We start from the raw sequence: 22,465 nt of genomic DNA, 5'->3' as shown, positions 1-22,465 counted from the left end.
CCTCCTCCTCTCCCTCCCCCCTCCTCCGCCGCCGCCGCCGCCACTTTCTCGCTCGCTCCCGCTCCCCGGACGCGGCGGATGAGCCGGCCCCGCTGGGGAAGGGCTCGGGGCGGCGGCGGGCGGCCGGGAGGAGGCTGCGTGCTCGGGGCTGGGGCTGCGAGCGGGGTGATTTTGTATTAAAATGAGGAGGAGGAAGAAGAGGCAGCCACAGCGGCGGCGGCAGCAGCAGCAGCAGCAGCAGGAGCAGCAAGAACGGCGGCGTAGAGGGCTGCAGCCCGGGCGGACGCGCGGAGCCGAGCTGGGCACGGCGGCGGCGGCGACAGCGGCCGGGATGAGTCAACTAATAATTTAATGGGGGCAGAGACGGCAGCGCGGGGGAGAGCGAGCGAGAGCGAGCGAGGGAGAGAGAGAGAGAGAAGCAGCCCCGTCCGGGGACTCGCGCTCACACGCACGCACACACACACAAACACACACACACACCTCTCCCTGTGCCACCCAGCAACAACCGGCCTCGTCACAACAACAGCAACAGCCGCCCTCTAGCCCGGCCCGGGGACCGAGCATAAAGCCGGGGCGACTCCAGAGGACGCTTCCCACCCCCTCTTGCATTTCGGGAAACTCCTCATCAGTTTTGTTGGGGTTTCTGGGTTTCTTTTCCCCCCAAGTCCCAGTGCCATTGTGGTGCTCGTTGTTTACCTCGGACTCTGGCTGAGTGAGAGCTTGGCGACTTTTTGGGGGGAGGGGGCGGGGAGTTTGTCTCTGCTGAGGCGGTGGAGGTGGCTGGGGGTGCCTTCTGATTCTCTCCCCCTCCCCCCAAACCCTCTTTCTCTCTCCCTACTCAATCGGCTTCCCAGGCGCTCGCAGCCCCGCGTCAATGGGCTGGGAGAGGGTCCTCGGGGCTGCTATCAGCGAGGGCCGAATCAAAAGTGGCATTTCAGTGCCTTTCCGGGGCTCTTTCCGCGACCTTCTGCCCCCCCACCCTCGCTGTTCCCCGGTAGATGCCCTCGTTGGGGGTGCAGGGCTGTAGGAAGAAAGTTTAAGGTTTGTTAATAATTAGTCGCAATTGTTGGGGAGGGGGTGGGGGCGATTGGAAGGGAGGTGAGGTGGCCTTCCCCTCTCTGGGTTCTCCGGGGTTATTAGAGAATAATATTGCAAGTGACAGCCAGAAGTAGACTTTCTGTCCTCACACCGAAGAACCCGAGCGAGCAGGAGGGAGGGAGGGAAGCGAGGGGACCTTTTTTCCCTTTCTGGAGACCTTGTCCGCAGTGATTTTTTTTTTTTTCTTTTTAAAAGAGAATCCTCAGTCACCACCTCGCCTCCCCAGCACCACCACAGTGTACAGCTCATAACGGGTTTTGCTTTGTTTTTACGATTTTCCCCCCAACGAATCACTTGTCAGATCAATTTTATCTTCTCCCTCCTCCCTACTTCCCACTCTCCCCTCCTCCCCCATCGAAAACCCCGTTCTCTGAGGTTAGACATTTTACAAACCATATATGTTGTTTTTCGAATTGTGATTTTTTTTTTTTTAAACCCCCTCTCCCATGGCTACTCTTCTAGTCGTTTACTTCTGCCCTTCCCCCGCTTAGGGGGGCGGGGGTAGGGGAAGAGAAAATAATACAATTTCAGGGGAAGTCGCCTTCAGGTCTGCTGCTTTTTTTTTTTTTAATTAAAAAAAAAAGGACATAGAAAACATCAGTCTTGAACTTCTCTTCAAGAACCCGGGCTGCAAAGGAAATCTCCTTTGTTTTTGTTATTTATATGCTGTCAAGTTTTGAAGTGGTGAGTTTCAGGTCGGTTTTGCTAATTTCACTCAGTAAAACTGCAGTGTTTCTGTTTCTAGATAGTACTTTGCTTCTTTGTCTCTTTAAAAGGTCACAGTGAAAGCTTGGCCTGGATCGTGCCGGCCATATGGAATGGATAAGGGCACAATCTCTTAAAATGTGATTATGGGGTTCTTTGGGGGGCGAATGAGGCGATCCAGCAAGGAACTCGTTGAAAAAGATCCCACGTTGCAAAAAATAGGTTGTTGAAACCGGAATTTCGTGTTTTTCTTTTTCTTTTTGGAGGAAATAATAGATGTGTCTGATTTCACTGTTTTATTCAGTAATGATCATATATAGACTTGGTTTATGGACAGGGAAATGGGATTTTGAGAAAGTAGCCTGCATTCTGTGTGCCAACCAGACGTTACACTAAAATGCGTTTTAAAATGTGTAACTCAAAGAAACTTCAGCCTGGCATCTGTTGAGACCGTAGTTAGTTCCCGTGCTGTCAGTCCAGCAGGCCCCGTGGAGGCTGCTCCTTCCAATACCATACTGAGGTTTGGTGAACTTTAGCCTTGGGCAGAGTTTAAATGAGTAAATTGGGTGTTTTATGTGCATGTAATTTCGCTTTATAATATAAAGCTTTTTACAAGATGACTGAGTGTTTAATAGACTCTTATAGGTGGGTATTGGAAGGATAATTTTGCATGACCTATATGATGTTTTGATTGTCAATACATTAACTAAATTGTAATCTATCACTTTCATTTGCTGTACAGTTTATAATGCTGTTAAGCCTCATGACTACTTAATATGTTTTGTAGCATTAACTTTGATGCTGTTGTCTATTCCCCTCCCCTTTTTTTTCTCAAATTGCCCCACGGGTTAAGTATTTTCTTTTCAAATCATATGTTTTAAAATTCATCTTCTGCTCAAGGGTAAGGCAACCAATTTCAGAAAAAGCAGCTCTGTATTATAATCCACGTAAAACATTATAAACAGTGTTTTGAATAAGTTAATAATCATTGCTCTCTAATTTTGGCTTTAGACTGTAGTTTAATATAATGGAAAAGAGTAATCTTGATAAAAAGTGGTTAAAAGAGGCACATTTATTGTTAATGAACCTCATAACCAAAAACAGATGGGACCTCGATCAACGGTAAACCTTTAGTTCTCAGCGTGCCACCCTAGAGTACAAGGATAAATGGCCATTATTTCTCAAACTTTATAGTTCTTCAATTGGCATTCTTAAGGTTGCTTTTAAACCTACAGATTACCATTGCTCCCCCAACCCCATTCACCTCTTTTCTTGATTATAATGGACAAAGTAATCTATGGTTAAAGAGGGAAGAAATGCTTACAGAAAGGCCATGCTAATACAAGCTGGCTTTCAACAAACACAGATCTCAGTAGCTTCTTTGGTACAATAATTTTTTTTTTTTTTTAAGTACAGGATATGTTGAATTACCAGACAGCTGGAAGAAAGTGGTAATTATTATACTCTTGTTAGCTTTCCTAAATATGATCTCCTTTCCCTTAGTATTGGTGAGTTCCCACACATAAAGTACCATGAAAGTTTATAAAATAATTCTGCTAAACCTGTTCTTATCAGTTCAATTAAAAGTGCATTTTAGAAGTGACTTTGATATTGTACTAATTGCTTTATTATAAACAGTATGAAAATTGATGTCCAATGTATAATATAACTGAAAACAATTATCTGCTATGTTTTTTCTGAAGTCAATTAAGATGTTGACTTCATTGTGTACCAAGATTATTTTTAAATGCTAGTGACTGTGTTTTACCAAAATCATCAAGATTTTTTTAAAAAGTGAGTTTGGCACTTCAATCTAATATGTATATCACAAAGTATTTTCAAGGTTTTTGCTATTTAAATTAACAGCATTCTATTACTAAGAGACACCTAAATATTAACGCTAAACACATAAGTTGTAATGCTTAAGTACCTGGGGTTTTTAAAGAAATCCTTCATTTCTTTCCATTTTCTTAAGGGTGGTGTGATCCAATCACATGTTTGAGCCAGGACTTGACTAGATTTTTAACAGGTCACCTAATTCTTGAAACTTTAACAGTAGAAAACTTTTTCTGTGAATTAACCTGTAAAGCCAATGAGGAGTTTAAAAAGCAATTATTTGCTACCTTCTTTTGATGTGGTATATATATATTTTTTTCCTTGTAAAAATTAAACTGTGTAAAAATGTAAACATGTACATCAGATTTAATTAATATTTTGGACTGATAGTCTTTCCATTCTTGATTAAAGTGTTACTATTATGTTCTGTAATGAGTTTCTAATTTTTAAAAATTGGGACTACATAAATATGTTGTTTTCTTTTTACTATACTTGTGGTAATTCTTGTTCTAAAAGTAAGCCCATTTCCCCCAACTTAGTTTTCTTGGTAGGTGACAAGTTACCTTTTTATTCTAATATGCGTAGCTACAGTTTCCACAAATTATTCTGTTAACTTGAATGGAAATGTAATACTGTTATCTAAAAATACAGTAACATCTGAAGTATATTATTTACCTAGTTAAGCAATTTTACAAGTATGTTGTATTTGCGGAGAGAAATAGTTAGGGATAAAATATTTACTCGGAGTATCATATATAATATATATAGAGAGAGGGTGTGGGAGAGAGAGAGAGAGAGAGAGACCCCCATCCACTTATAACATGTCTTCTTTTTAAATTCTGGCAGGTGATCTTTAGAGGGTAACTGAGTATGGATCATTTGAACGAGGCAACTCAGGGGAAAGAACATTCAGAAATGTCTAACAATGTGAGCGATCCGAAGGGTCCACCAGCCAAGATTGCCCGCCTGGAGCAGAACGGGAGCCCACTAGGAAGAGGAAGGCTTGGGAGTACAGGTGCAAAAATGCAGGGAGTGCCTTTAAAACACTCGGGCCATCTGATGAAAACCAACCTTAGGAAAGGTAAATACTTTCAAGCCAAATCCTGGAAAGCTGCAAGCCCTTGTGTCTACTCAAGGCCACTTTGTGTGGGGGTGGAGAGGCAGAACATGTCTTTGTATGTTCTTTTCCTTGATTCTCTTTCTGGTGTGAAATTAGTTACATTCCACGCTGCCGTGTCAGTCATGTTTGGAAAGTGTAGGCTCTGTGCTTGACTGGAGCACCTTACCCTACTATAGAGTGGAATCGTTGGGTGTTTGGATGAGAAGGACTGAGTTAAATATAATGGCCTTCGTTACACAAGGCTTCCATTGACAAGGTGTTATTGTAGTAGGGGATGTGTAGGTGGCTCTTACTTAAACTAACCCCGATTAAGAATAAGACACTTAGATTGTTTGAGGACTGTCTTGGGTTTTTTCAGAGGATTACTAGCTATAAGTCATTTTCAGAGATAATGGGAATCTTATGTGATATGATGTAAAAGTTTTGTGATATCATTTTTTTGTGGCTTGTTTTCTTAAGAGCAAATTTATTATTTAGCAGTGAAAAACCTGATGATTCTAGTTTTTGATTTTTGCTATGGTTGGGTATTTTTTGATAAAGGAAGGGCAGACTTAAGCAAGTTTATAAAGGGAAGATATGTAACTGTGTGACTCCTTTCTACCAATTTTATATTAAATTGATGAAGTTTAACAACTTTGTGTTCAGCACTGCTATTTATGTAGATCAGTGCCTATGCTGGGTATAACGTGTGTGTCTCATAATGGTCTTTATTTTGTCTCTGAATAACTGTTTAGGATTCAGATTTTTCCTTATATTTGCTAAGCGAAGGATAAAAATGCCATCTTTTAGCAACCAAGAATATTAAGTAGATAAAGTTAGAAGGCAGAGGAATTTCATTGTGTTTGATGCATAACATTTATCATACAATCATTTATTTTTTTCTTGGTTTGGCGAAAACAAAGAATATATTGATCCCGAAATGAACAGACACAGCAGTCCGTATTGTTAGATCTTTATCTATTAAAAATGGAAAAACAGCACTTCAGCAAATTCTTTGGCCTCTACTCATGATTACCCTATTTATTGATTGTTTGCCAAGAATGTATGCATCTTAAGAAAGCCAGGGTAAGAGCATTAAAAATATAATTTATTACGGCTTTTCAAACTGAGTGCATTAATATTGTACTGTGAAGCACTGGGGCTCTATAAAAAAGACTTTCTGACGCCTGCAAACATATAAGTTCCATAAATTCCTAAATAGGAGATTTCAGCTGTCTCTGGTATTATGTGATATTTGCACAGCAAACTTTAATGCCAGGACAGTTTTAGACAAGGATTCTACAGACTTCACTGCTCCTTATGGCAGACGTGCTGTTTACACAGGCTCATAAACCTTCAGCAAAAGCTTCTAAGACTGCCTCCAGGTTTAAATCATGTGGTATTTTTAGCATTCAGCAGTGACCAGTGCACTCCCCTTTTAATGCTGGAAGGTTATGAAGTTGCTGTAGTTGGAAGTCTCGCCAAACATTAGCACAAATAATCAGACAGTTCAGAGAAGGCTCCTGTTCAGCATTACTCCAGTATCAGGAAGGCAAGGGTGACAAGTTTGCTAGAAGGTTTAGCAGCTAGATTTGTCATTAAATGATTCTCTTGTCACTTTCTCAGTAGCCACCTTAATTGTCTATAGGGTATCTCTAAATAAAGTCTGAAGTAAGTCCAGTATGTTTTGACAGTTTTGCAAAACCTATAGTTATTTTCATAGGTCTAAGGAGCATATAGTACAACACGTCTGTATCATTCTGTAAGAGGAAAAATCAATGCGTATGTTTTTGTTGTACTAACCCAACTCTTTGAAGCCATCAGAACGGGGGGAGGAGAAACCAAAGTACAGTAATTTCACTTCCTGCTCAAATTTTTTTTTTTAAACATTGCTTTCATAGTGACTTATTTTAAAAATTTAGTTTAATTGTAGGAGGTTCTCAGCTTGCTTCAAACAACAAAATTACTAAAGCTTTTTGGTGGTGGTGATGTGTGTGTGTGTGTGTGTGTGTGTGTGTGTGTGTGTGTGTTTAATCTTATTTTTCATGTGCATGGTTTCTGTTTGACAGGTGCTAGATAAAAATTGTGGCTGAGATGAGAAAGTGCTACTTAAGAAAAAGAGGTTGGGTGTTTTTGTTTATTTGTTTAGGAAATTTTGCCAAAGTACCTTCAAGCCAAGGAAGAAATCACCAGTTTGCATGTTGCTATTTTTGCTGTGGTCTTCCCAAGTCTTCTTCTGATCCCTGACAGGTTCTCTCTCTGGTATAAAACAGATGAATGAATGACAAGAATATTGGCAAGCTCTGTGGCTTGTTTTTCATGCCTCGCCTGTTGGGTACCTCTGAATGAGTTTGTGAGCTTTTCTAAGTAAACCTAAAGGGGTTTATTTGTCAGAGCTAGAATCTCTAGTGAACAGTTCACGAAGGCTTTGGTGAGGATGCACATGTAAAAAAATGTAGCTGTTTTACTGCCGGCTTTTGTTCAGCATAAACAAGAAAACAGAGCCTTTTTAAAGGGCATCCCTAGTGTCAGGAGGAAATCCTGATTTTGAGCTCTGGTTGGTATGCACTAGAAATCTCCAGAAGTTGGTAGGATTCTGTGAGTCCAGAGGGCAGAGACTTATAGAGGCATTAATGTTATAGGACTAATTGGGGATCTGGGTGCCCTGTTAAAGTAACCCTTGTCATCATTTATGCTAAAGATGATACCCTCCTGGCAGTTTGCCACAGTACAGTTCAGATGCATCTGCTTTTAACCCTTTTCCGTATATCACTGGGAGTCTGACAGTGCGCTGCATAAACACCTTGAGTACTACAGCATTCCATGATTTCAGTTTCTAGAAGCCTCTTTTCTACCCGTGGTGTAGCCTGTGCTTATTAATCACCTGGCTACTGAGTTACTACATTGGATTAAAGTAAATAGAGAACACATCAAATCTATGCAGATTCCTTTATCCTCATATGTCCTTCTGAGGCCACTTTCTTTTTCTCTCTCTCATAACATGCAACAAAGATTGTTCATTTTCAAGACCTATGGTTGCTGTGGTATCTTTTTAGTCAGGTAGATTAAATGAGTGGCCATAAAAATAAATCTTATTTACATTATGCACATATTGAAATCATATATTTTGAGCATCAGTTTGGTTAAGTTTGGTGTTTCTTTTATCGAACTGTTAAGTAAAGGTCTTCAAAAAGGAAGAAAATGCTAAAAATGTTAGAGTCAAAGATAATTTGGACACAAACAGGAGAAGTTTAATATTAACAAAAGCCTGTAGAAAGCATGAAGGTGGGTTCTTCTGAAGACAACTGTAGTGAGTTACATTTGCACCCTGTATATCACTCACAGCAGATCAGACAAGACACTTCTCTCTCGTCAGCATTATTATTTGATCAAAAAGGTAATTCTGCATTAAGTGATTTTGGAAAATGTACTGCTAATATTAAAGCAGAGCCCAAGTTACCTTAGGACCAAGTTCACATTCTATTTAAATAGAATCTCTTACAACTTTAAACAATAAAAGAGTGTGTATATGTTTGTGTGTGCGTGCTTGTATTTCTGTGCCCTGTCTGCCTTGGAAACACAGTCTCCCCTTCTCTCACTGTTGGGAAGATTTATTTTCATGGTTTAGTTTTCCCTCCCCCCAGATTGTATTTCTGAAGATTGTTGGTTTGCGTCTCTTTTTCTCTGTCTCTTTGATAGGAACCATGCTACCAGTTTTCTGCGTGGTGGAACATTATGAAAACGCCATTGAATATGATTGCAAGGAGGAGCATGCGGAGTTTGTGTTGGTGAGAAAGGATATGCTTTTCAACCAGCTGATAGAAATGGCATTGCTGTCTCTGGGTTATTCGCATAGCTCTGCTGCCCAGGCCAAAGGTAAATAATGCATACGTGGGGTTGGAAAAATTGCTTGGCATCCTTTGTTTACTTTGCAGAGAAAGCACTGAATATTTTTATTCAAAGAACTGTAGCCTGTGTGTTACATTCGTTCCTTATAGACTGTGGGTTTAAAAAATTGGCTTAATTCAGTTTGGTTTAGTTAACACACATTTTGCTCGTGTGGAATGTCGAGGTAGATTTTTTTTTTAAATTACTTCAGCTGAATCATTAGTATGCTTATTGACCTTAATAATCTGCTCCACTGAGGACCCACAAGGAAGTGAGGAGCGTATTTGAGCAGATGGACTGTTGAGAGTCAATTTGCATTTATGACTGAATATCTAGTTCTGTTTCTTTTATTCTGTTTCTGATGGTTTTATGGGCTGTAAAGTATTTTTCAATGCTGATTCCCATTGCAATAGAGAATCTTATCTAAATCGTAAAGCCATTTAGAACTGGTTCAGCTATGTCTTATTAGAACTTCCTGTAAGTTAGGAAAATGTGGCCTATGCATAGGTTTTATTGATGGGGTTTTATTTCCAAAATAATAAACAACCCTACAGTCATTTACATAATTTCACAATCTGGGAAGCTAAGCTGTGAATATTTTCATTGACCTGCCTTTTAGAGGGAAGGGAATCATTCAAACAGAAATAACAATATTGCTTGTGGTGGGGGCAATGAAAAAAACCACCACCACCACCTTCTACTAGAAATATTATCTGAAAGGTAAAATATTTAGTGACATATTCTCTTTATCTGGAATAGGGCTAATCCAGGTTGGAAAGTGGAATCCAGTTCCACTGTCTTATGTGACAGATGCCCCTGATGCTACGGTAGCAGATATGCTTCAAGACGTGTATCATGTGGTCACATTGAAAATTCAGTTACACAGGTGAGTCAGGACAGCAGTTCTAGGGCAAAACGTTCTATGTGCCTGATCTTTTGAAATAAAGCATCTCTGGTCAGCCTTTGATTTTTATTTACTCTGTGTTTCAGAAAGGTTAATCCAAACTGATTTTATTACTTTACTCTTTCTGCTTTATTTTTCTAACTTCAGGGTATATTTAAAAGCAGCCTCCCTCTACTCCCCGCCCCCAGCAAATTTGTAGGTTTTGTGCAGGATATCAAAAGACAAGACTTTTTATATTTAGTCAATTAAATGATGCATTACAAGAAGGCATTTTACATAAAGTTTACTTAAGAGAAAAATATTTTTGCATATCATGAACAGTGCCATCTGTGTACATTTTGTGAAAGAGTGCCTTATTCACTATTGCCGCGATCTTATTTATTTATATTTTTTTACCATTTTAATTCGTATGAACAGAGTCATGAGAGAAAAACGGTTAATACGTTAATGCTTTTCACGATGGCTCGTGAGAAAGCAGTACACCTTAAATTGTCTTCCCAAGCGCATCAGAGCAGGAAGGTAGAAGTAACATGAAAAAATAGCCACCACAGGCAGCTGATGTATAATTCATGCATCGATACAGCAGATGTGTTGTATAAAGTAATTAACTAATCGGAACAATCAGGAGACCGAGAGCAATCTCCAGATGCATCTGTTTGATGCGCAAAATGAAATCTGTCTGTCTTAAAGGAATGTTCTGCAGCGGGATGCAATCTTGTAATAATCCCCTTTCTAATCTATGTCTCAAATAGTTGCCCCAAACTAGAAGACTTGCCTCCCGAACAATGGTCGCACACCACAGTAAGGAATGCTCTGAAGGACTTACTGAAAGATATGAATCAGAGTTCGTTGGCCAAGGAGTGCCCCCTTTCACAGGTACTTAGCATAGCATGTAATAAATAATAAGCCATCATGGGCAGCCCTGATTTGAGGTTTCATGGGGCTCCATAGTCTAAAGCAACTGGTATCTGAAGCAAGACTGTCAAAATTGCAAAGTGTCTTGACCACTGGTGACTTTAAACAGTATGCCTGATTTATTCTGAACAGAGCCTTTACCCTTTTTCTCCCTTGGGGAAAAGAGCAAAGGAAAAACAGTTCCACAGAAGACTGCTAGCTTGTTTTTGATTCCTCTTCTGAGTGCTCTGATCATGGAAGCCGCATTCTCCTGAGTGCCCTAATTTGAGAAAGAGTAAAGGTGGTATTAACTTTCAGGAACCTTGGGTGAGTGGGAATGTCAGTGAGAGTGTTAATATAAAACTTCGCCATGCTACCTGAATAAAATAACAGTACGGTTTTGGGATATTTTGTTCATTGCAAAAAGGGTGAGAAAAGCATTTAGTATAAGCAATTATAAAAATAAGAAGTTTCTTCCCTGTAACTAAAGATTGAGTAATTTTGGGGGAGATTTTGTCACCAGTTTTGTGGCATTCGTTTACTTTTTTTGTGTTGTTTCTTGGTGCAATCTTTTTTTTTTCCCACTGAGATTCCTGTCCTATCATCAGAGATTCTTGAAATGAGACAAAGATTTATTATTATTGTACTTGATATTTTAGAATGAATTTTAGTGAAGCGTAACTAAAACTCTCGACAGAGACTGCCCCTGTCTCTAAATTTAAAACCAAACATCATTTTTGATAATGCTCAGCTGACTTCACATAGAAAAGGGTGCTGTGAACCTGCTCTTAATGGGCTGCTTGTGTAGTCACTACATAATTGTGTTAGAATGCCATCCCTCAGTGTCAAACCCAATGTGAGGTCATCCCATGATATAGTATAATTCAAGTACGATCTAACCGGATTTTTACCTCGTTTCAAAGTTCTTTTATTTCAAGTTCAAAATGTAATTCTGAATGTTAGTCTGTCAGTCACTTGAATGTGAATTGTATGATTTTGCTAAAAACATTTCTGCAATTGAGATATTCTCAAAATGTATTTCCAGTGCGATGCTTGTGAGGGTACCTAGTACCTTTGGAAGGAAGCTTTGTGGGCTTTTTTGCTGCTGTGTTATGGAAACTCCATGCATCTCAGGCTATAGTCCATCAGTTTTACTTTGATATTTGTTAACAGTGGTCAGGAATAGAGCAAATGAATTAAGTCTGTAGTTAATTATGGCTTTCTATATTCTTTTAAGGTAAGCTATAGTCATAGGTAAAATATTTTCTATATCGCAAGTGTCAGTTTCTTGGAATTCAGGGCAAACGCTCTTTGTAATTTTAGCTTATTTCCTTCTATCTTCCCTCTCTCACCCTTGGAGTAGAGAGGATGTGAATTTATAACCATCGAATAAAAGTAATTTAAATTAATTAAACACAGTTAAATCAATAGGATGATATAATGAAGCAGGTGACTCTTACATCTGGGACTTTGGGTTTTGCAGACAACTTCAGATAATATGTCACTTGGTTGCTAGCATTTGAAAATTTGAAATGTCCTAGAAATAAACTTTTTTTTTTTTTAAACCCAGAGTTAAAATACGCATAAACACCCAGTACAGGAATGCCGTGTATCTACGTGTTGCTAAATGTCCCATTGATTTTGGAAGTAAATTCAGGCAAAGATTTAAGGCATTTACCGTGACCTGGAGAAGACGATGCTAGTATGAGTATTTACTGATAGAAGCAGTGAGAATTAATTGTTAAATGACATCAACATTCAGCCAGTAAACTCCACCTCACTATAGCTTCTAAATATAATTGTGAGTTTACTTAATGTTATCATGGGAAATGAATTGAATACAGACAATTATAACATTAAACAGAATGACAAAATGAAATTCGGGGCTTGGTTTTAGAGTCCTACATTGGTGAATTTCTGTAGAGGCCTTTGGAGGAACGTGCATCTGTGTGTAGCTGGAGACCCTGCAGTAATCGCTGAGTGGTGGAACCAGGCTGTAACTTCAACATCAGTTATAATTACAATTGTCTTTTCTTTAAAAATATCTTCTGAAAAACTGTGTTGTTTACCAGCAGCAACAAATATTTGAAATTAATTTAACGTTTAATGTTTTGAAAAAATGCAACCTGTTCTTTTAAATGAGTGAACTGTTTTATACTCTGCTGTGTCATCTTTTGTTTCTTTCTCTAGAATGAGTCCATGACTCTTGGTACTCAATGCAGAATGTTTTAATAATGAACTATTTTCCATTCGCTTCTTTATTTTCTTTTCTGTCATAAGTTATTAGTTAAAGCAGAGAAATCCAGACTCTGTAAGGCCTAAGCCCAAAATATATGCTGAGCTTGGCAAAACTACTCTTTCTTTCCCCTGTGGTTGAGAGAGAGTGATGAAGATGGCATTGTGAAAAGTGCCTAGCAAAAAAATATTGCCTCAGTCTTATACAAAATGGAACCTACCATCAAGAAATGCCAACTCTTAATTAAGACTTGTTTTACCCCCCTGTGGAGTTTTGATTTATTCACTTCAGAATTTTGAACATACAATCTAGCATCCACATTTTGCTGTACATTAAGAGTTTTGTTTAATATGATAAAATACTTCAGTAGCAAGTATAGCTATAAGAGTCCCTTACTGTTATGCTGAGCAGAATGTCCACCCTGCAGACCTCAGTTCAGCTCCCTCTATAGAGTAGAGGCTGGGAGAGAATACCAGTGGGAATCCAGCATGAATGTGCCTGGGGTATCTGACAAGCCTGCCTCCAATGCTCTTAGGAGGATTGCCCACACTTGCTGGGCAGATGTCCTTGGAATCTTAGAACTAAGTTTTATCCTACCCAGACTCCTCCTTGGACAGATGAAGGAGCCAGTGGCCCTAGAGATTAAAGTCAAAATGCTGGTCAGTGACCGACCTAAAAGTCCTTTCCCAGTGATAAATTTTAGAGTGTGTTGATTTCAAAATGAATACTTATGTTGTCTTTCCATAATGTCTGATAATATTTGCAAGGTTTTCTCCAGATGCAGGAACTCCATAAGGGTGCATGTGGTTTGATTTGTAACTATGCCCTTATTTCTGTTACTGCTTTTCTAAATCATAAATCTGCCCAAATAGATTGACATCCATCTATTAAGTTTTTGTACCACATGTTTATTTTTGTAAAAACCTGCTAAGACACAAACACTTAGCTCCTTATGGATCTGCAGTTGGTCACTTTCTTGTTACTCTCACTTTTTTCAGTGGATGTGGTTGGATAAGGTGGGCGTTGTATTTTGAACTGCAAGTAAGGAAAGAATAAATCTAGCTTGGGGACAAGAAATCCTGTGGTCATGAGAACATTGAGAGTATGGATGCGGGAGGTAAATGGGGAGTTAAATAAAGTAAACATTTTGATTTACAATAAAGCGTTTCATTTTCATTTTAGTTTTCCCTGAAGTTTTAGAAATTGAACTTAAGAACTGGAGAAATATATATACATTCAGTATAAGGATAGATTCATTTTATTAAAAGTACCATAAGTAAAAGGTCAGTTATTACTTCTCCCAGCCTAACGTCTTTCTTCTAAAAATGTTTAGGTCAGATAGTCCTGAGAAATTTTAAATCTGATAGGTACATTTTTCCCACCCCTCCTCCACCACACACATGTGCACACACTCACACATTTTTAAGGCACTGGGTCACCTTCTATTTCCTTTCTCACCTGGGGAAATGTAGCTCCAGGCCCAAGTCCCACATGAAGTAAGTGAGAATCGTCATTTTATTTTCAAGCAGTAAAACATATATAAAATATATTTAGGTTTGAACGTTCCATTTAGAAGTCATACTGAGTAAAATCATTTTTCCTTTTCCTTTTCCTGACAGCATCTAAGAATGTAATATATGTGAGACATTTTATTAGGTATTGGAAAAACAGGTAAATCACCCTGCCCTCTGGAAGCTTACCATTTAACCATGCTGATTCTAGGATACTTGACAGTCATTGCCATAGACATTTAATAAACCTCTGTGCTCAGTTGATTTTCAGTCTATATGATGCAGAACACCAGAGCAACAATTTAAAAATCCCTATCAGTTATGCTGTAAATATATGTTTTTTAAACTGCACTTTGCATTATTGTTTCATAGTTTTTAGACTGAGATAACATTTCTGAAAATTTTAAAATAAACATCAGTAATCACTTCTCTCGTGAATATCCAACATCAATATTCATATATTGTATTTCATGTGAGAGTCTAACCCTATGAAATTTATTCACATATCCACATACTTATTCATTCAAAAATATGTATTGACAGTCTGCTATGTGACAGGCATCCTATTTCCTATGTAGTAATAAGGATGATACACTTTAATAGTTGAAATAATAATAACTTTTATTTAGTGCTTTTGTTGTATCATGGGCAAATCTATCACCCTAAGCAGTATATAGTTTGTATCCCATTCTCAGTTGAGGAAACCTGAGGCATAGAATGTTTAAATGAGTCTTATATTACAGAGCTGGTAAAGCAGAGGGATGAGAATTCATGCCCAGAGCCTGTGAGCTTAACCAAATATCCTTCTTGGTCACATGTAGATGACGGACTTTTTTTTTTTTTTTTTTTTAAGGCTTTCTCAAATTAATTTGATGTGGTTTATAAAATACTTCCTTTTCCCTGAAGTACTGATAACTGCTTACGGTTTTCCAATTGCATTTATTCTCACTGCTGAAATTTTTCTTTAGCATATGGGATTTGATTCTGTTACTTGTACATTGACTTCCTTTAAAGGTATCGTCGTTCCATGCCCCTAGTTTAGAGGTGAGAGGGAGTTCAGACCACAGGGACTGACTTTTGGGATAATCTGGTATTTGGGAGATTCCAAAAGGGTTGAGTTGAGCAGCTCTGTGGCAGTCACTTCCTCCCACATCCTGTCACATTCATCTGGATCAGTAGGTATAATTGAGCTACTAGCCCTTTGTTTTGAGTCCCAAGACAATGTTAGGCATTTGCATTGGAAACAGTGGGCAGTTGAATTTCTTGAGTCTGTTTGCAAGTATAGACCTTAGTCAGCCACTGGCCTGCTATGATGGATGTGGATATAACTGGCCAGCTCCATTTAAAAATAGAGCATTTCCTGTTTGAGATGTGCTTGTAGGATTTTGTACTTGCCCCTTCCTGATGTAATACATAAATCTTGTTGTTAAATATGTATCCTTTTTTAAATTACAAAGCTTTTCCCAGCCCTTACCCTACTGACCATGGGGATCCAAGGTTATGAAAATTGCTTGGCCAGGCACTGAAGTACTTGATGCTGGTTGGATTTTATTACCATTTTCAGCAATTGTATTCATGGTGAGATCCATAAAGGAAATGGTAAACCAGTCTTATATGGGTAGTAGTATGAACTGCTGATAATTTTTCCTGCCTTCTTTTTTGAACCAGTTACTACTTCATTCTCTTTCAACTTAGTGAGTTATTGTGTTAATATTATAATATATAGAATCTACAATAGAAGAATAAGAATGTGCTCCAAATTGCAAGTTCTCCTTTTTGAATCTCGTATATCAGGCTCATTTTTAGCTGATTTAGATACATAAGAATTTTACTGTAGCTTGATGTTAGCTCTCTGTAACCTTTCGGATAAATTAATCAAAAAAGCCAAACTTAATAAAGCATCTAACTTAAAATGGATTGATCTCAAATATTTTATAGCTGCTATCTTTTCACAATAGTAAAACATAAAAGAGTTTAAGCCATGCCAATTTAGAGAGTGCTTAATAGTGTGTAAGTACTTCATTTTCACTTAATAGATTTTTACCTGTGCTTTGTTTTAGATCTGAACAGGTTTCCTTTGACCTCAAAATCACTAATGCAAGGAAAATTACCATATCATGAGAGCATTTCCCCTATTTTTTTTCTGATTTGCAGAATAATAAATTCTGCCAAGGTTTAGGAGTAGACATGGCCTGGAGAAAGACTACTAAATGCTATTTTCTAATTGTTTTTTTTAAGAAGTTAACCAAATCATGCTAATCAATCTGATTTTCTTGCTAAAACAGAGCTAGTTTTAGAGTGCTTTTGGAGTATCTTTTTTCACAATTACTACTTAAATTTCAAGTTGGGCTCTATCTGGATTTGCTTTTTAAACCTGCTTTATTTCATGTCAGAATGGGCCAAACAGACTCATAAACAAATAAACAAAAGACCTTAAATTTCAGAATAATCAAAACAAACAGATACACGCACCCAATTTTTTTTTCCTGTTTCATTGGAAACTGCTTGATCATAACGTGCTCCGAGTATAAAAAACATAAGAGAGCCTTTAACATAACAGGAGAGAGCCTCAGCCCGGCTCTGCAGCTCATTGCCAATTGAAGTGAGGAACGCTCTGGCTATTGGGACTTTTAAATCTAGACTTAAAAGTTATTTGTTCTGTTTAGCATTTTTAAAATGATTCTATTAGGAATTGTATGTGCTTCAGTTTTAATTTTAACTCATAATGATTGTAAAGCACCCTGGGATGCTTGCATGAAGGGCGCTTCAGAAATGTAAGATTGTATTGTGTTCTCATATGCAGAATTATTATGGGGTGCTGGAGTTTCATCGTGGACAATTCATAACGTTGCAGAATTCCTCATTGTGGAGAAGGTAGCAGACTTCCTTCAGTAGTCTTTTTTTTTCTTTCATTTTTACACTAAAACTTTAACCTTTTTAGCCATCATCTTTTCCTTTCTTCTTTAAAAAAATTATCTTTTATTGCAGTATTTTCCCATAAAAATGCTAATCTAATTTAGTTTACTCAAAGGGATTAAAGATGCAAACCAGATGATAAGTCGAAAGTTAAGAAGAGTAATGCTTCGTTAGCACCATTTGAGATCACATTCTTACCCAAATGAGAAGACAGGGGACTTCATCTGTGGGTACCACTGGTTCACCTAGGCTTGTCCCTTTCTACTGCCAATCCAGCATTTGTTCCCAGGCAGTGAAAAAATGCAGAGCTACCTGAAACAAGCATTGACTTTATGAAACGTAACAATAGGATTTCCTGGGAGGTATTGAAACTCCTGGGTTATGTTAACGTAGGACAGAGCTTGATTTTGTTTTCTTTTTATTTCTTAATGGAACTCTTTCTCCAAGTGCTGTATTTCTTCAGCAACTTCATTCTGTCATTTTTAATGTGAGTCTTTGTGTGTGTCATTGCTCTTTGCCATCACTTTCATTAGTGAGCTTGTGGTATTCATTACCTAGGAGTCAAGAATGTGAGCGCTCTCATTACCAGCTCTGTAAGCTCCGGAAAGTGACTCTCCATGCCTCAATTCCCTCTATAAAGTAGGAAGATAACAGTACCAATTTTTCAGGATTGTTATGACAATTACGTGAATTAATACATGTTACACATTTAGAACAGTGCTCAGTTCTAAAGTGTACAATAACTTTGGCTGTTTTTCTGCAACGTGGGTATTGAGGGGTTGAAATTTCCGTTGGGGGTGCTGCATCGTCTGAGAAACTGCTGCTCCATAGAAGATTTTGATGCAAAATTCATTTTTATGGAAACAACCAAGAACTTTTCATTTGTAGAAAAATCAGAGGACTGTGTTATAGTACATTCTCACCTGTGAGGGACCCTTTAAGCATCATCCTTTGAAGTATTATAAAGTTCCCACGTATTTTAAAATGGAAGTGGGGAAAGGCTAAACCTTGCACTTTCTTTTTTTTTTTTAAGATTTTATTTATTTTTGAGAGAGAGAGAGAGAGAGAGAGAGAGAGAGAATGAGCTGTGGGAGAGGGAGAAGCAGACTCCCTGCTGAGCAGGGAGCCCGATGAGGGAGTCTTGATCCCAGGACCCTGGGATCATGACCTGAGCCGAAGGCAGAGGACACTTAACCAACTGAGCCACCCAGGCGCCCTAAACTTTGCAGTTTAAGTGCCCATCTGTAAGTTAAGCAATAAGGTTCCCTAGACTAGACAAGGTCCAAAGAGGATAAAGATGCCCCAGGGGACTGTCATGCAGGTGGGAGCTTGTCTGGTACCCTTTTCTTGAACTCCTGTCTTCCCTACTCTCTGCACTCAGGGCTCCATCCTGCTTTTGTGCACCCATCGTAGTATTTTCCACACTGAAATTATGTGCAGACTAACTAGGCTCGGCTTACATTGTGATTAACTGTCACAAAGGGACTAAGTTTGATTTGTCGTCGCAATTGTAAATCCTGGCACACAGTAGGATCTCAGGAATATCTGTGGAGCAGACGTAGCCTCATGAGATTTTCACCGTATTATTTCGTGAACCAATAAACTATGTCAGTAGTTTTATTAGTAGTAGTTATAGATACTCAGATCTATAGTATCCTACTGTACAAAGTATTTTTGCTATTTTACTTAATTCTGAATTTTTAATTTATCTAACCAAGAGCAAATTACCTCTGAATTTTTCTCTAAGGAAACCTGTTATCCCAGGCTGTCTCGTCTTTTTGCTCATGTTGTGATATTCTTGAATATATGTACAAATTTACATGTTTGTAAGCAGAACAGTAGTCTTAGAGGTACAAGGGACCCAGAGATGTAAAAAATGCTGTAAAAGACCTAATTACAGGTCACCGTTAAGCACAATCTTTAGCAATATATTTATATGCATGTTTAAGATTTTTCTTCCATAATCGAACATGTATTTCAGCATGGCTAATACTTTTCATTTTGGCTCAGTTGTGTTATATTTGAGATCCGTGCTTTTTTACTGTTAGTTCCATTTGCCCATTTCTCATATTTAAAAATAAATAAAGAAGGAAAATTTCAAAAGCAGAGTCAAGTGATTTATAGACAAAGATGCTGATGCTGCCAACATAGAAATGCTAACAGTCAGTACCACCCCGTATGGGCTCACAATGTCCATTCCTCAGTTGGTGTTCTAAAGTCCACATTTGGCATTGGAGACCCCGTTTAGAGCTATAAACACATTGTGTGTAAAAGTCAGCTATATAAAGGCTCAGAATCACCTGAATTTAGGGAGAGCTGCAAGTGTAGATAACTGTTCAGCCATTCCAGAATGGGCCTCAGGGACTTGGTCTGTCCACCCTTCTGCATGAGCACCAGCTCAGCCAGTAGCACATACCTCCAGTGATGGACGGGGCTCGTTATCTCTTGATGTCCAACCTCAACCTGTGCAACACATTTTTACCATTTTACTATAACTCCTAAAGAGGTGATTACCAGTATATGGCAGTTTCCAAAACTGTGAAGCATTCTCATACTGTTGATAAACATGAGACAGATTAATTTGATTTTTCTTTGTGACCTAATGCCAATGTGACATTGGTTTATATTTATTGAGTAGACATGGAAAGTCTTGGTTAACAACAGTAACTAATAAAACACAGAAATCAAAAATATGATTTAGACTTTAGCCTCCTGGGAAATCTTGGATCAGATCTGGGAGGATCCATGGACCCTGTAATGGGCTCCTGGGGGTTTGTGCTGACCTAGAAGTTAAAAGTTACTTTCGGGAGTATATGTGGCGAGACCTTTCAAAGGTTTCATGAGATTCCCAAAGAGAGTCTTGTGGTTCCATAAAAAGCTAAAAGCTGGACTGTTTTTTCTCCCCAAGTTTCAGGCAATATGGTTTAAAATCTTACTAGCATTCATATGAAGAAGGAATGAAGAGAAGGAATATATAATCTGTAAAGAGTTACAGAGCCTAATTCTGGTACAGTTGACCTTTGAATAGCACAAAATTAGGGACAATGACCCCCTGCACAGTCGAAAATCCACGTATAAATTTTGACTTCTCAGAAACTTTACTAACAGCCTACTGTTGACCGGAAACCTTACGGATAACATGAAGAGTTGATTGACACATATTTTGTATGTTACTTATATTATATACTGTATTCTTACAATAAAGTAAGCTAGAGAAAAGAAAATGTTAAGAATATCATAAGAGAAAATACAGTACTGTAAAAAAAAACTGCATATAAATGGACCCATGCAGTTCAAACCTATGTTGTTCAAGGGTCAACTGTATTTATTTAAAAAAAAATGGATTCAAACTTCTTCAGTCCTTTTACTCTGTGGCTTACTGTTTTTCAAAATGCTTTATTTAGGACCCCTGGAACTGAACACAAATTTGCTTTTTTTTTTTTCTATGTCTAAATGCAGATATTAGAAATTTTAATCTCCATAGAGGATGGGAGATTTAAGTACACACGGACCATCAGAGAAAGAATAAGCAAGCATTCCCCCAAATTTGCAAGTTGGTAGAGAGTACCTAAAATTTAGAATCTTAGGTAACAATTTTTGCTGTAAAATAAAAGGCACTAGATTTAATCTACTGAAAAACTTCCAAAAATTCAATTTGGAGTAATATAATGTTTAATTTAATAATGATGGGTATATTTTTAATAATCACATTATAAGCAAGATATGGGGGGCGGGAGGGATATTTTAACCTTCCTAATAATAAAACTGTGGTTGGGACATTGGCAGTGAGTGCCTGCAAATGGATGATGTGTCTTACAAGTGAATCTTCTTAAGTCACTGAAGAGACCCTATAGGACCTCTGTTTGGAAATACGTGTAGATTTCATAGACTCTGAAAGCTGTTAGAAGGGACCTTGGAGATTAGTTCAATCCCCTGCCTATTGCAGATGAACAAATGTAAGCTTCTCTGTGCAGTTAATTTGAAATATTACATGCCATTAGTCGTAGTACATCTTTTAACAAATATTTTCTAATTTAAGCGCTTTACTAGCATATTCAGTTAATTCGAATAAGAAGGTTTAGGTATGGTAAGAAAGATCTAGAATAGGTACTTATATAAAAAGAGTAGAGAATCTGGTCAAAGGATATTATCTGGGCCTTATGTAAAATTACTTTAATTATGTGGAAAAACCATATGAACTGTGAACCAACATTTTCTTTAAAAAATTATGAATTGGATATTTAAATAAGATTTCTGTGTTTTGCAATGATCACATTTTCACCTTTAGGAGATGTAAGAAAATTAAAACAGATTTAGGTGTGTTCTCTTTGTGCTTCTGTTTGTATTCTTTTGGAGCTTTGTTCTGAGATTCCATTTTTAGCATGATACAAGGGTTACTTTCTGTGAAAATGCCATTTTCAGACACTGGATTGATCAAGATGGCAAGAGCCATAACTATGACAACTGGAGTTTAAGTAAAATTTATAAGTGATTAGTCTCCTCTCAACAAATTGAGATTCCGAATATGCCCCAGTTGTATCTCCCAAGAGAATGGCTTAGAAAGCAATAGAGGATCCAGAGGGAAAGATTTGGGGAACATAAGCTAACATGCACAAACAGAATATTACACTTAGAAATCCTGCCATTTGCTTCTCATAAATTGAAACCATTTCCCTTCCTTCCCACCCCCAAATACCAGATGGGGGACTACCTGTTAATTTTCAAGAGATTTCGCTCCATGTCACCATCTCATGTGATACCTCTTTCGTAGAGCTTATTTGTGGTATTTTGGTATCCTTTGGGATTAAAAGAAAACTCCATTTGCTGAGAATCCCTATTAAAACTGTATTTGAATATGGAGTTGATTCCATTTGATTCAGAATTAAAGTTTGACCTTTGAGCTTTTCACACGCATGTAAAATCTGTTGTGAAAATTCAGGCCGTAGACAGGACAGGAGGAAAGAGGAGGGGACATCAGAGTATATGAAGTTACACTTCTTGAAAAATAAAAATGTAAAAGAATAGGGAGCCAGCAGTTTGACAGATTGTTCAGTAAATGCTCATTTTATTGAAAATTATAAAAAGGTACTTAATGCCTCTGTGCCATTAATACAATACATAAAAAGGTTACTGTCAGGATTAGTGTTCCAGTCCTGAAAATTAACTGTAGGGTTTTATGCATCACTCTGCATCGACTGAGAAGTTAGAGATTTCTGTATATACATTTTACATGTGCGGGCATTTATTTCAGAAAACAATTATTTTAGACTTTATGCCAAAGACATTAGCAGTAATGTGCTTTCATTTAAAACATGGACATGGCAGGTATATATTACAGACAAGGTAGAACCATGAAAATCGCCTTATAGAATTAAACC

At 38.0% G+C, this 22,465-nt stretch overlaps 1 protein-coding gene across 9 annotated transcripts in view; it reads left to right on the top strand.

The window, feature by feature from the left end:
* SATB1 (SATB homeobox 1) overlaps positions 1-22,465 on the top strand; it is a 99,132-nt gene that overhangs the window by 19,493 nt on the left and 57,174 nt on the right. For 6 of the 9 annotated variants that reach the window (XM_025882822.2, XM_025882841.2, XM_025882831.2 and 3 more), the window contains exons 2-5: positions 4,486-4,720; positions 8,438-8,614; positions 9,386-9,512; positions 10,283-10,406. In XM_025882822.2, coding sequence (XP_025738607.1) covers positions 4,510-4,720; positions 8,438-8,614; positions 9,386-9,512; positions 10,283-10,406 — 639 coding nt within the window. In that variant the 5' untranslated portion in view covers positions 4,486-4,509. Of the gene's footprint in view, positions 1-19; positions 1,794-3,219; positions 3,255-4,485; positions 4,721-8,437; positions 8,615-9,385; positions 9,513-10,282; positions 10,407-22,465 lie in introns of those variants that run through there. The other 3 variants (XM_025882796.2, XM_025882811.2, XM_025882787.2) reach the window with 3 other exon arrangements.

This window comes from Callorhinus ursinus, unplaced genomic scaffold (assembly GCF_003265705.2).
Source record: "Callorhinus ursinus isolate GAN/ISIS: 27379988/994484 unplaced genomic scaffold, GSC_fseal_2.0 scaffold1, whole genome shotgun sequence".
NCBI lineage: Eukaryota > Metazoa > Chordata > Mammalia > Carnivora > Otariidae > Callorhinus > Callorhinus ursinus.
Note: the sequence above shows the minus strand (reverse complement) of the source record. Positions and strands in the feature narration are given on the sequence as shown.